The sequence below is a fragment of the Pollicipes pollicipes genome, unplaced genomic scaffold (assembly GCF_011947565.3).
Source record: "Pollicipes pollicipes isolate AB1234 unplaced genomic scaffold, Ppol_2.1 Scaffold_4295;HRSCAF=5057_pilon_pilon_pilon, whole genome shotgun sequence".
Classification (NCBI taxonomy): domain Eukaryota; kingdom Metazoa; phylum Arthropoda; class Thecostraca; order Pollicipedomorpha; family Pollicipedidae; genus Pollicipes; species Pollicipes pollicipes.
In genome coordinates this window covers 34,679,106-34,692,896 of record NW_023596461.1, presented here as the reverse complement: position 1 = coordinate 34,692,896, position 13,791 = coordinate 34,679,106, and the positions used below count along the sequence as shown (strand labels likewise).

The following is a 13,791-nucleotide window of genomic DNA, read 5'->3' as shown; positions in this document are numbered from 1 at the left end:
GGGCGAATCTTTTTTACAACTTTGAGGTTGTCCTCTGGACATATTAACAGTTACAGCAACACGGAAATTATAGATTTTACTTTTGCTCTTCCAGTTCTACCATCAGACTCCTCCAGCACTTCGCAGTGCGGGAAAGACAGATAAGTTATTGCCATCAATCTAAAACCGCACGAGTGAAATATGCGCCCGGAATATCTCTGAATGTACGATGTGGTGTCCAAGATCGTTCAAAGGCATTTCTCTCAGATGCGTCGCCATTTTTGTTCACCTGTTGGCCACGGCCTAGTATTAGCCGCGGGACCAATGCTGTGCAACTTTAGGAGACTTTAACGCCGGACGTCGAGTCTTTTTTCGTTACCGAGATATGTGAACGCTCATACTGAAAGCTGCGCTACATAATTTATGTCACTAACCAATTCTGACTGAATGTTGAACATATCCAGACAAGCACGGCTTGACCATATTAATGCAAATTGTTGACCGATTTTGATCTTCAATCTACATTCACGGAATCCTTGCTATCTCTGTACGACCCAGAGGAAAATTCTGACAAAGTTTCTGAGTTCTATCGGCTTATAAAGAGTTCACTAGGCCAGTGCAAAATGAAGAGGCCAGTGATCTATTTCATGCAGTCATTTAACGCATGATGTTTTCAGTTTATTTACCGTAAACTTAGCGCATATATATATATATATATATATATATATATATATATATATCATACCTAAGTTAACGTATCCTCAATAACAAATTGGCCATAGCCAGTGATTTTTTGGGGTGCCTTTTACTATCAGGGGGCCCTTTGTTAACTAGAAGCCCCCCCCCCCTTGCCAAGGCTCTGGCTGCGCCCCTGCATGCTTATGTCGTCCTTAGCCTTGTATGGCTTAGAACGCGATGTTAGGCGCACTACACAAAATCTACTGCAAACTGTGCGCTGGCAGTTGCAGTGGAAAGTCCCTCCTATTGTGCAAAATTTGATATCAGCGTGACCGCGAGCTCCGGTTTGGCACGCTTCTGTGATGGCGATTTCTGTATCTGCCGTGTTCAGTGCCGTACTTTTCTGTTTCCGTGTCTGGTATGATTGTGGTCGTCATGCAACGATGTGTGGGCTTGGCTCACAGCGTATTCTTCGATCAGCCATCCGTTTGGCGAATCCCAGAAGCCAAACAGGTCGATAGCCGCGCCATTATGATGTTCAGCGGGACCCTGTCGGCCCTCGACCGGTCTAGGATGGCTGCGTTATGAAGTATTCCGCAATCACAAAGCAATCAACAGGATGATGCTCTGTACCTTGTCGCGCCTCGCCTGTGTGGCGTGCAGCCTTTCATCGCTGCGCATAAAGCTCGTGAGCGAGGCGAACCCGCGGCTCCAGCCAGCTTATTTCAGCCACACGCCGTCGCGTTGAACCGGGAGTGTTCCGCGCGCTCGGCGCAGAGCCTGCACACGGCCTCAGGACAGCGGCCTTACGCACAGCGCGCGGCCCGCGGCCCGCGGCCCGAGCGCGCTGCCGGCAGATGTGAGACGACTGAGTCCAAGGTTTAAGCGCGCCGCTTAGGCATTCCTTGTGCAGTGGGGCTGTGAGATACTGATGTGTATGCACGCGGTTGCATATTTTCAAACGTGGCCACTTCCCGCTGTTTCGTTACGCTGTGTTGCCTCTCCGACAACTGACGCGTAGTAGCCAGGTGTTTGTGTGTTGAATGTCAGCTGGTGTCAAATAATAATGATAATAACGGTCAATATTGTTATTAAACGTGACTTAAGAACGGACGGAGTAGGGCAGCATGAGAATTAACAAACGTCGCCGTATTTCGGTGTATTTTCTTACATGGATAGTGCATTTCAATCAATTTCGCATCCTTCTGTCCTTTCTACTTCACCGCCATCCATCAAAACGTTCCTCGTTGCAAGCTGTACTTTCCCGTTTCTGGGCTCCATCCCACATCTTTAAGGATTATGGTGACTTCCTCGACCTAGCGTGTTCTCGGCGGTCGTCCACGGCCGGCAGAGCGTCGCCGACTCTGAAGGGGTGCGTCCCCAGCCCTGAAGCGGAGTGTCACCGGCCCTGAAGCGGAGTGTCCTCGGTCCTGAAGCGGAGCGTCCCCAGCCCTGCAGCGGAGCGTCCCCGGCCCTGAAACGGAGCGTCGCCGACTCTGAAGCGAAGTGTCCCCAGCCCTGCAGCGGAGCGTCCCGACCCTGAAACGGGCGTCCCCGGTCCTGAAACGGAGCGTCGCCGACTCTGAGGCGAAGTGTCCCCAGCCCTGCAGCGGAGCGTCCCCGACCCTGAAACAGAGCGTCCCCGGTCCTGAAGCGGGGTGTTCCCGAGCCCTGAAGCCGATACCATGCGGCCCCCGCCGCCGACTGCGAGCAGCCAGCTGGCGGCCGTCACCGCCGGCTCGCGCCGTATCCGGCCGACCGCCCCGGGCGCTGACTGTCGGCCTGGTTTTTAGGGTATACCCTGAGCACGTGACTGGTCAGGTCAACCGAGTCGCATTGGTCCGGTGAAACCGGTCAGGCGAAAGTTCCCTGCGGCGGGAATTGAGCCCGTGCCTCCCACTCCAGCACTGGAATCCCGAGCTAGGGAGTCCGGACCACGGAATCACCGGGCTACGGAGCCCACGCCATGGAGCAACCGGTCTAGGGAGTCCGGACCACGGAATCACCGGGCTACGGAGCCCACGCCAGGGAACAATCGGTCTAGGGAGCCCGGACCACGGAACCACCGGTCTAGGGAGCCCGGACCACGGAACCACCGGTCTAGGGAGCCCAGACCACGGAACCACCGGGCTAGGGAGCCCAGACCACGGAACCACCGGGTTAGGGAGTCCAAGCTATTGAACCGCTGGGCTGGGGAGTCCGAGCCATGAAACCAGCGCGCTAGGGAGTCGGGACCATGGAGCCACCGTGATTGGAAGTCCGGACAATGGAGCCACCGGAAGCCCGAGCCGTGGGCGGGAGCTGCCCCGCAGAGCGTCACAGTTCTCTGCAGCACTGTGCAGCGGTGACCTCTGTATTGGTGCTGCAGTGGCGTGGCGATGAGCTCCGCTGCCAACAGCAGGGGCTCGCGCCGTGCGCCGTCCGCCTGCCGCCGCCGCCCGCTGCCGGCCTTGGTCCGGGGTCGGCACCGGTGCGACCCGTGTCCCGCCTGACAGCGGGAGCCGTGTAGAGCACGGCCGCGCGTGCGGCTCAGCGAGGGACGCCGCACGTGTCGGCACCCGCACTGGGGTTAGGGGTCGCTGGGGGCGGCTCTGATGACCTGCGGTATCGACGCTGGCGGTGGGCTCCCAGGCGGCACCGCCGTGCACCGCCGCCGTGCTTCTGCGGCACAGATGCGGCTGCCAGGAGGCGGATGTCTGCTGCAAATTGTACGCGCACGCTGCACAACACCATGTTTCACACACACACACACACACATACACACACACACACACACACACACACACACACACACACACACACACACACACACCACACACACACACACACACACACACACCACACACACACACACACACACACACGCACGCACGCACGCACGCACGCACGCACGCACGCACTCACGCACGCACGCACGCCGCACGCACGCACGCACGCACGCACGCACGCACGCACGCACGCACGCACGCACGCACGCACGCACGCACGCACGCACGCACGCACGCACGCCGCACGCACGCACGCACGCACACGCACGCACACGTGACCACAAACTTGACGCCAACTCGTTGCCTAACAGCATGGAGTGTACGCGCTGACGCAAGTGCGACAATGGCAATACCATTCGTTGACAGCGTGTTCGCGCTATCAGCCGTTAGGTGGGAGATCACATAGCATGTCTTACCATTTTTCATGATGTTGGAAATCCATTCCGCCATTGTTCAAATCCTACCAATTTTATATTTAATAAGCGGCTTTTAATGGTGGTACTGTAGCCAAGCAGAGAACATGTCCATCTGGATTGGTAAGTATCCGTTTTTTGAAAGTTACCGGTGTAGAGCTTCCCACTGCATGCGATGGAAAGCGATTCAAAATTGAAATGTCTTGGCTGTAAATGCTGTTACCGGAAACTGAACTGATCCAGTTTCAAGAGCTCTTACACAACGCCCTTTTTCCTATCCCTATTTGTATTCCTATTGGGTCTGCATTAATAGATTTCCTGTTCCAACTTTTAGACTGTTGATATCAATCTAACTCGAAGCAACATCTATCACATCCTCTGCAGCGGCTATGACACAGTAACTGAAAGCACAAACAAGCCAATCCATCAATAAAATCCCTTCTTTTCAGCGCTTTCGCCATTTCAGTAGCGCTAAGTTGCTGTTTTCTTTGATGATTATTTATTCTTCCCATAATACGCAAACGTGTACACAGCATTGTAAATGGGGTTTGACGTACACACAGTACAGGTTGTATCACCACCTTGCCCCTGTACGTGACTTTCGCAGTTACGCGTCGAGCGCGGATGTGCCACTGGCACCTGAAGGCCTTATCGAATACGCCAACGGCATCGGCGCCGCAGCCCTTGACGCTACCAAATCCGTCTGAGGCACGGACCAGCCATCGCGGACCCGATTTCAAACGGCTTGCCCAGCCGCGAGGCCCGGTGCCGTGGGTGGAGCCCTGCTGGGAGCAGCAGCCGCGGACCGGCCCCGGCTGGTGCCGGCGCGGCTGCGAGCAGCGTGCGGAGCGCGGGAGCGGCGGCGCTCGTCGCTTCGGCCGGCCTCGCTCCGTCAATGCCGACTGCACGTCCCAACGACGCGCGAGCTTCCGAAACGCCAGGGGGTGAGGTTCGGGTCACCGGAGGCAGCGCCCACGCGCGTGGTGCACGGCCGCCGATGCGAAGCCCTGGTCGTGCCGAGCCGTCCCAGCTGCGTGCTGCGAGGGGGCGTGGGACGACGGCCACACCCCGTGTCACCGGGATCTTCAGGGAGCGGACCGGGGGAGGACGGCCGGTCGGGTTGCGGGCTGCCGTCTGTCTCCCCGGCCGGCTCCCACCGGTGCCAGCGCGTGGGACTGCTTCAACAGCGCTCCGCACGGCTGCTCGCGGCCTGGGCAGCTGCTGGGGGCAAGCCGTTTGCGGTTTTCTGGCTGTTGCAGAGGCGCCAGAGCGGGCGCCAGCGCCAGGGCTTAGTAATGCATCCGGGTACGGGAGCCCACATCGTGCTGCTTAAAACGAGGGCGTGGTTTTCACAGACGCGTTTGTGTCCTTTTCGCTTTTGATGCACTAGCCGCGCGAACTTTCAACGTACGGGCGTGATCTGCTTGTAGCCGCACATCGCTTGTCAGGGTATTCCGGCATATTAAACAAAATTATCCCTTCTCCTGTTTCATTTAGGGCGCTTTTTCGGCGTGGTGACCATAAATCGAGGTGTGTGAACTGTGCCTACTGAAAGGAATTGACCTTGAAAGCCTCAGATACTTCAGAGGGTTTTAGGCGTAGACGAAGCAAACTAACGGCAACTGAATGCTGCGTTTACCACCATTCTCCGGATACCGGCTCCCACATGCCATCTTCGTTTTCAGCTGGCAATGTGTTTTCTGTGACAGCCACGAACAACGGGCCTTGACTCGGTCATATTTCATACAGCTCCGATATAAGAACATTGTGCTTAACGTTCACTGGTGCCCGGTAGCGAGCTGCCGCGACAAGTCAGAACACGCCCATGGAATACCAGCGTCCGTTGTGCGGCCCGTTTTCAGACATCTCGCATCAGTTCTCCGAGTTCATGGGGGCGATGGAGACGGCTGTGCGGGACCTAGCGAAGTCCGAGAACGACATCCACGCGGAGCTGCTGCAGCAGGTGGCGCAGTCGAGGCAGGTGAGGCCGGCGTCGGCGCCTCTCGCGGTCGCCGGCCACCGCCAGACACCGGCGGAGGCCGTGGGTTCTCCGTGCCGCGGGGCTTCCGTGCCGCGGGGCCTCCGTGCCGCGGGGCCTCCGCGCCGCGGACGGGAGCTGAGCGTCGCTGTACCCGCGGCTCGTGCACTGCCGCCGGTCAGGTGAGGTGCTGTCATGAGGTGTGACGGGACGTCGTGACAAGGGTGTGGACCGGCGGCCCCGTAGAGGCGGCCGCGTTAAGCCTGGCCTCGGTGGGATTATTGTTGGAATTGGACGATAGCTTTTGTAATTGTGATGATACTCGACGTTTCCAAGCCAGTGTTCATGGCCATGAGAGATAATACAGATCCTGTAAATCACGTAATTTTCTCAAACGAAATCCTACGGAAGATGTTAACGGAGCTGCAGCAGTTGCTATGCATCACTGGCGACCGTAAGCGCTGTCTTTTAACGCCGAGCATTTTCGTAATATATGCTATTGTTTTTTTTATATCGTTTGAGCATGACCTCCCGGAATGTCGGTTATTGCCGCATCTAGGGGTTGAGATGTGTTGTTATCCCTTACCGATTTGCAGACGGTAGGCTGACCTGCACCATACGGCTGGCTTCACTCGTGCACCTGTTTTGGCTGTCGAGATTTATCAGCTCTTAGCAAGCAGCGGGAGCAGCCACGGCTCGCGCACAATTGCATGCGATAGCCAACGGCCGTTTAGTATTATCCGTCCGTGGGCATAAATAAGCCCGCCGTCGTGAGGCCTGCGGCCGATATTTGGACCTAGTTTCGATCAGCGTCCGCCAGCTCGTTCGTGATCGGAAATTTTACGTTGCCCATATTAATCGAATGGAGAGTAAAAATCGTGGCGATGTTACGCCATGAAACAAGCATTACACCTGATCAAAGTTGTGTGCCTTTTTAAGTGCCCGGACAATATCACAGTCTAACTTCTCAATAGTTTTACCAGAGCTTACTGAGAAGTGTCTAGCGCTACGGTCAGTGGTTGCAAAGATAAGCTTGTGTGTCGGGTGTGTCGGGTCGCTGGAGCCACCGAATTCCGGGTCGTTGACGTTAAGACTCGCTCCGCCGGCAGCGGCGCTCATGATGACCGCTACGGGATGCAGCGCGTGGCTGGATGAAAATAGCAGTTCGGGCACGTCTTGATGTGACCTCTACGAACATATCGAGCATAGTTCTGTCATGAGACTCCCAGAGTCGTTCATGGAGATGCTGAGCATGTTTGGGGAGAAGGCTCCCACATCATGTCATGATATCCAATTGTTGGCAAAGCAATTCACGCAAAAAGGTAAATCCATTGCCTAACGAGGCTCGGAAAATATGAGCGTTTAAATACTTCGCGTAGTGTCAGCGACAAATTTTGCGGCGAAAATTTTCTTTACGCTACAGTGTAATAAATATTTGCTGATTCCTGTGGGCTGGGCGCATATGCTCGGGCGTTGGCTGTATCCACTAGTTGATGAGTTGTTGTCAAGCAGTGTTATTCTGTAGTTTCTCCGCTGTTTGTAAAGAAACCATTTAATATTGTGAGTCACAGCGAAAACTGCATGTCGTTTTGGAGTCACCCCTGGCTCGGGCCATGATACTAAACGCTTATACGCGTGGAAACGTTCCTAAACGCCCTACAGTTTGTCCACGTGGAAGTTTGTCCGCGTGTCGTGCCTGGTAGAACAATCGGGCCTTGCGACACGTTTAGCTTTCGCCGCAAAATTTGTCGCTGACCCGGCTTTTGCGACCGAGGGGTGAGGTGAGGGCTCACGCAACAAGCACTGCTAAGCTGGGACGCTGATCCCACAAATCCATTCAGTCAAGGGGGCCGGACAAAATCTGTAGAAGGGTGAATGAACAAACTGTGGCAGGTCAAGGCAGTCTGTATGATATGCCGAGGCATCCCCGTAAGGTTATGTTTACGAACCTTTGCATGTTTGATGCTCATTTACGTGAACATCCAAGTCAGCTTTGGCATGAAATATATTCTGAGATTGCCAAATTCGGCGCTGGTGTTTCAGAGTATGTCTCATAGGCTGTGGCGAGCGATTACGGGATTGACTCCGCGGTGGTATAAACTCCCCACATTTGCTTGGGCGATGTTTGCCACTTTATTTGCCAGCGAACTATACGGCGGGGGTCGTCCGGTATGTGGTATGTGGCATGTGGTATCTCGGTCGTTTAGTGCTAACGGTCACGCGCAAAAAGCCGTACCCCGGTGTTGTAAGTCTGGACAGCCGCACCCCTTTTCACTGACGAATGGTTTCAATCGGAGCAACACCATCCATCAGTAGTTCTTATGCTCAACGATGCGCTGTGCGTCGTTCCCGTATCTGGCGCGTTGTTGTATTCGATGAATCGCAGCAGATTTTTTGCTGCTCTACGTGTACAAAACGGCACGACGATACGAATCCGACGGGCCATCCATCTTTGGTCACAGCCGGCCCGCTAACAGACCCCTGAAGCTCGTCCATGGCGAGACAAACGACTAAAACAACTGGTGCTGCTTCCGGGCCGGGCAGAAGTCGATTTGTAGCTGGATCAAGCCCGGTTATTTATTCTCGCCGGCGCCGGGTGGCTCGTCGCCAACATCCACCGATCCGCCAAGACAGGCGGTGCGGCCGCCGTCCTCCACGACACATGAACACACAGGCTGTCTGCCGGCGAGCCGACCCGGCCCAAATGCATCGACCCGCTCATCAATCGCGCCGGGCGAAGTCGCTGCTCGTTAGCCGGCCGGCTGCAGCACTGTCCGGGCCTGGTGCGATTAGTTGAATCAGGCCCGCCAGCGCGCCGACTAGGAGCGGCGACCGCCGGCCGGCGCCGGCGAGCACGCAATCTCACCGCTCAAGCCCACCCGATTTACAGGCTCCGTATTTCCCCGGCAGCCGGTCGAGTTAACCGAAGTGTTCCGCCCGAGAACGCGGCGGAATTATCTGATTCCTGGCGCGGCCCGATACCGGGACCGTCGCGCGGCGCCGGGGAGCGCCGGGGCCCGTGGCACCGCGCCGGCAGGCCGCGCCGCTGGAAATAGCCTGTCGCGGTTTGTCATCGACACGTGATTTGTGTCGCGCGGCCCTCCATCCCGCTGGTGTCGCCGTTCCGGCCGTTTGCTCGCCGTCGGCAGCTGGGCTGCCGGTTTGAGGCTTTCTGGGGGTGTCGGCGCCAACGAGTCTGCACGTGCTCTGGCGAGGCGGATGGAATGCGGGTCCGGGCGTCGCTTCTCAAAGCGTTTGAAGCTGTACAGGCTGCACACGAGACACGCGGCACTGGTCTGAAGTCTCTCGCCGCAAACATGATGAAAATACTACACTAGTGATTTTCAATGCCGGTGGACCGCTTGGGCTATTCCCGCGCACTGCTCAGGTGGGAGTGATCCAAAGCATTCAGCCCCGCAGTGTGCATGGCAGCTTCTGGAAGACCTCACCCGCGTTTGCGGCATGACCGCCGAGCCTGCTGGTTTCGACTGATGGCCGCTGCTCTCAGCGAAGGTTGCCGTGTCGTTGGGGGCGGCCTGAAGCCGCCGCAGCCAGCCGCCGTGGAGGTAGGCCGGCCCGCTGTACACCCGAAGCCTGACGCGGCGCCTCGTCAGGGGTGGCGTGCAGGGGAGGGGGTGCTGGGTGGAGACCGCGCGGCGAATTATGTGCGCGCCGGAGTGTCGCGCGCGGCAGCACGGCATGGGCGGGTCCGAGCCCACCCGCGACCACCCGTCTCGGTACGGCCATAGCGGTCAGCCGAGCGGCACGGCACGACGGGCGGCGCGGCGCGGCCACGTGCGGCCCGCCGCGTGACGAGAGCTGGTGTCCGGGGCAGCGGTCCTCCGCCACAGCACGGCCGGTGCTGGGCTGTCACAAGCTGGAGATGACCCCGGCTGCCGGCGGTCACGGGCCGGCGGCACGGCGGCGCAGACCGTTTCCAGAAGCAGGACGGGAGGGGCAGAGTGGACACTGTACCCAGCATTCGCCGGGTCGGCGGCCGGCTCTGCTGGGGTTGCGACCGGCTCTGCTGGGGCTGCGGCCGGCTCTGCTGGGGTTGCGACCGGCTCTGCTGGGGCTGCGTCCGGTTCTGCTGGGGCTGCGCCCGGCTCTTCTGGGGTTGCGGCCGGCTCTGCTGGGGTTGCGGCCGGCTCGCAGTCGCATCTGCTCCAGGTGCGGCGTCTGTTCGGCGTGGAGTCGTCACCGGCGGCGTGCGCCTGCGATGTGCGGCCGCACGCGTCTGAGGAGCCGCTGGGGCGAGCCGTGACGAGCAGTGGAACTACAACGGAACAATAACGGAACTACAACGGAATTACAACGGAACAGCTGAACTGGTCGGTGGCTGCGCGGTACCGCTCAATGATCTTTGTCTCTTGGTGGCGGATGCGGCTCGGCCATGTTGTATTCAGACGCGTCGGACGCCAGGCGGACAGTGCAGCAGGCGGCGGAGGTCTGTTTGAAGTGCACACTTTGAGTGGTCTGCGTGGGAAGAGGAACGCGAAACAGTGCGATTTGATTGCAGCCGTTACCCCCGCTGGTGCGGGAGTTTTCAATGGGCTGGAATCCGCGCGATACGCGTGGCTGGCTAATCTGGTGCATGGCGCTCGTTCCCGGTTTATTTCTGTCGCCGTGGGTGGTGTGCTAGTGGTCGTATATTCCTGGCCATTAGGACCCACCATCGTCCGATGTGCAGGCGTCGTGGCAATACTTGATGGCCGAACGTGTCGGCTGTCGCTGAAACAGTGACGGCGGCGCGTCTTAAGCCGGATCAGAGCTGCAATCTGGCACGACTGTAACGAGAATCGTTAGGCTATCGAGCGGCCCGTGCCTATGCTCAGGTCATTAGCGTCACACCGTCCCGGACGGTTTTAGCGTTGGCAGGAGGGGGACGGTGAAATACAGAGACCAAATATTACTAGGGCCGCTGCCTGCGAGCTCGTAGGTCCCCAAAGCACGTGCTTTGAAAAGCCCGCAGGTCTGTTAGCGAGTATGCTGCAGGTTTATGAACTAGTGAGTGTAACTTGTAACTGTAGCTGCAAATATCTCAAATAGTTCTCTCAAATAGAATATAGTGCAAATATCTCAAAAGTTTTCTCAAATGATATGCGTTGGGGGGGGGGGGGGCTGGCGTTTGGCTGTAGGTACCCTGAGGACTGTTGGTGGGAGACCCTCGACGGTCTGCATTTTCTGAATCAGCGTGGCGAAGCAAGGTGTATGTAACACTGGTCTACATCGGACCACTGTGCGCCGTGTGACATAAGCGTGCCTGCCTCATAAGGTTAGCAGAAGCTGAGGTGATTTGTTGCGAGCGAAATAACGGCCTTACATCTCCGTTTTTCGAGCCACGCGGCTGTGCCGGTCCCCGATCCATACCATTGCATAGAGCGCTGGGATTAGTATATCCACAATCACCCGTGGTGCACGTGGAAGGGTGCAAATTTGCCCGTGGAATTTACCGCGGAGTGACGCATTCCACACAGGCGGCTGGCCCCGTGCCATCTGGAACTTGCCTCCTAGCAGCTACGTGTGTCGACCGCCGAGTGGTAATCGGCTGCGAATCTCCCAGTTGCAAAAAGATGTGTGATGTAAAAACCAGAATGTATAGAACGATTTCTGCTGATATGCACACTAAAGGTATTCAGTTTCAGTGTATTTCGATATTATTAGTTTACATACTGCAAATGATTGTCGTTCAGTGTACTGACAGGCACTGACTAAACGGCGTCATCAAGCTAACATTGGTATATGCATGGCGTTGTCATGCACGCAGTGACACCTGCGACCGTGAGCACCGTCCAGGAGCACTGAGTTCTGGTATGAGATGTACCAATACCTGCTTGATAAAGTTCTTTCACAAGTGCTTCGTGGAAGGTGGCTTATGTGCACAATAAGAATGCATTTGTATTTGTTTGCTCGAAATGTATCTACGAGGCGGCTTTATAAGTATTCGGCTCATTACAACGCTTGCTCGGCTCGGTTCGTTACAACAACCACTCACTCGTTGCAATACATGTCAAAAAATGCTATAGAATACCATGCCACGAAATATGCTATAATATGCAATTTTAATGCAATACGGTACGATAAAATACGGCACTTAAACCTACGTACAAATAATTCATTAAAGGCTCCAATCTAATAGTCCAAGTCCAATAAATGCTCCACATTGACAAGAAGAGAATGTGCCAACCCAGAATACACATACAAAGATGAATGAAAGCGGACTGCAAGTACGCGGAATCTGCATTGGCATGCGAAGATCACACACGGCGTACAATCACACCGGTCACCAGTATGAGATTAAAACCAAGGGGCATGACCTAACAGCTGCGTTCGAAATCCGAGTTTGTATCCGTCAGAATGTATCCTTGTACTTTAGCTATAACTACACAACCTACTTACACTTACTTATTTTTTAATAACTTCTATAGTTTCCATTATTTGCGCTATGTTAGCAATGCAGGCTCAGCTTATACAGTGCTGCTGGGCCTGACTTCCGGCAGGCAGCCCTGCCCTTCCTCGTCTCGACACTCTTGTGCACGTTATCGGACAGTCAGCGCCCGCCCCATCGGGTCAGCTGGGCAAGCGACGGTGCAGTGTGACGCCGTAACCTGTCTTGTGGCATGGATACGGGTGGACAGTCTGGGACCGATCTGGGACTTCTGCGACCTGTGTGTTACTTTCGGCCGTTGGTTGGTTTGAAGGTGAACGCCTAGCGGAGATTTTTAACGGGCTGTATCTACTGCATTGTTGTCATAGATTGTTTGCACCCAGACTAACCGACAAGACCGCTGGAGAATGTCCAATGATTAAACAGAAAACTGTGTCGACTACGGGTCTGTTAAGCCGGACTGCGTGATATGTTAGGGGGTCCCATTATGGGACCTGAGGGTCCCATTGTACTGAGGGTCCCATACTGAGGGTCCCGTTATGGGATCCTCAGCGCTGGCAAAGGGTGGTTTTGCGCCCGTAAGGGCTCCCGCGTCGATCGGGGCCGACCGCCCCGATGAGGGCGTCTCCTGCGTCAGCGAGGGGGCTGATGTACGAGGCGTCCCTCTGAGGACCTCTGAGGACCGGCCGGGTGCACCGGACCCGATGTCACCAGAATGGCATCCAGTAACGGGGTCTGGGGCGGAAAGGTCATTCGATTCTTGGCCGGGATAGATGATGGGCTCACTGGTGGGGTTGTCAGGCTCCATGGTGTTCAATTGGTTGGATCGAAACGTGTCCAGAATTGCTATTGACATGGCTAAGCCATGTTAACCAATGTATTTTTTCATCTTGTTTCCAGAGCCGATTAGTGTCTGGGCATAATCCTATCAAATAATTTGGGGATATACACTCAAATGTTTACAGAGTGCAAACGCCGGTCCCAAGTGTCGCAGCCTTCTCAGAACCCTGCGGCGTTGGCCGCTCCAGCTAACAGCAGCGGGTGGACGCTCGACACGTGTCCAGAAATATGCCTTCCGAAAGCCTGTTAAAATGAATTCGAGCCGGTCAAAGGTCGCATATCTCAGCGCATAGGTTATGGCGCACATGGGGCTATATCTCAACGGCACAATGTTGAGGATGATCATCTGAACGGATTACAGCTGCAGCAGCACGAACAATAGAGGCTCACACATTGCGTCAGTCGCTCGTGCTGTAAAGGGCAATTCGTTCCGAATGATAATCTGAAAATTGCACCGGTAAGATTTAAAGGGAGTTTTCCACCCTGATGTGATGTTTTGAGCTGAAATAGCCACCTTAAGGAATTGTGATGCAGTTCACGGCCATGCCCTTCTTAAAACCCAAACCCCTCTGGTTCCTGAGTTATACGCCTGCAAAAGTGGGAAAAGGTTTATTGGGAGACTGTCTCGAAGTCACTTTGATAATGATATCGTCATAGAAGCGTCATACGATCGCCGTCATATTACAGGCTGTTTTCTGCTAATGCTCAAAAGCAGCGTGGCTGCTGATACATCCGCAAAAGCGATGA

The 13,791-nt window shown here is 55.7% G+C and overlaps 1 protein-coding gene across 1 annotated transcript in view; it reads left to right on the top strand.

Moving 5' to 3' along the window:
* Positions 1-13,791, top strand: part of LOC119097472 (uncharacterized) — a 70,237-nt gene that overhangs the window by 18,543 nt on the left and 37,903 nt on the right. The window contains exon 4 of the mRNA XM_037220501.1: positions 5,701-5,819. Coding sequence (XP_037076396.1) covers positions 5,701-5,819 — 119 coding nt within the window. The remainder of the gene's footprint in view (positions 1-5,700; positions 5,820-13,791) is intronic.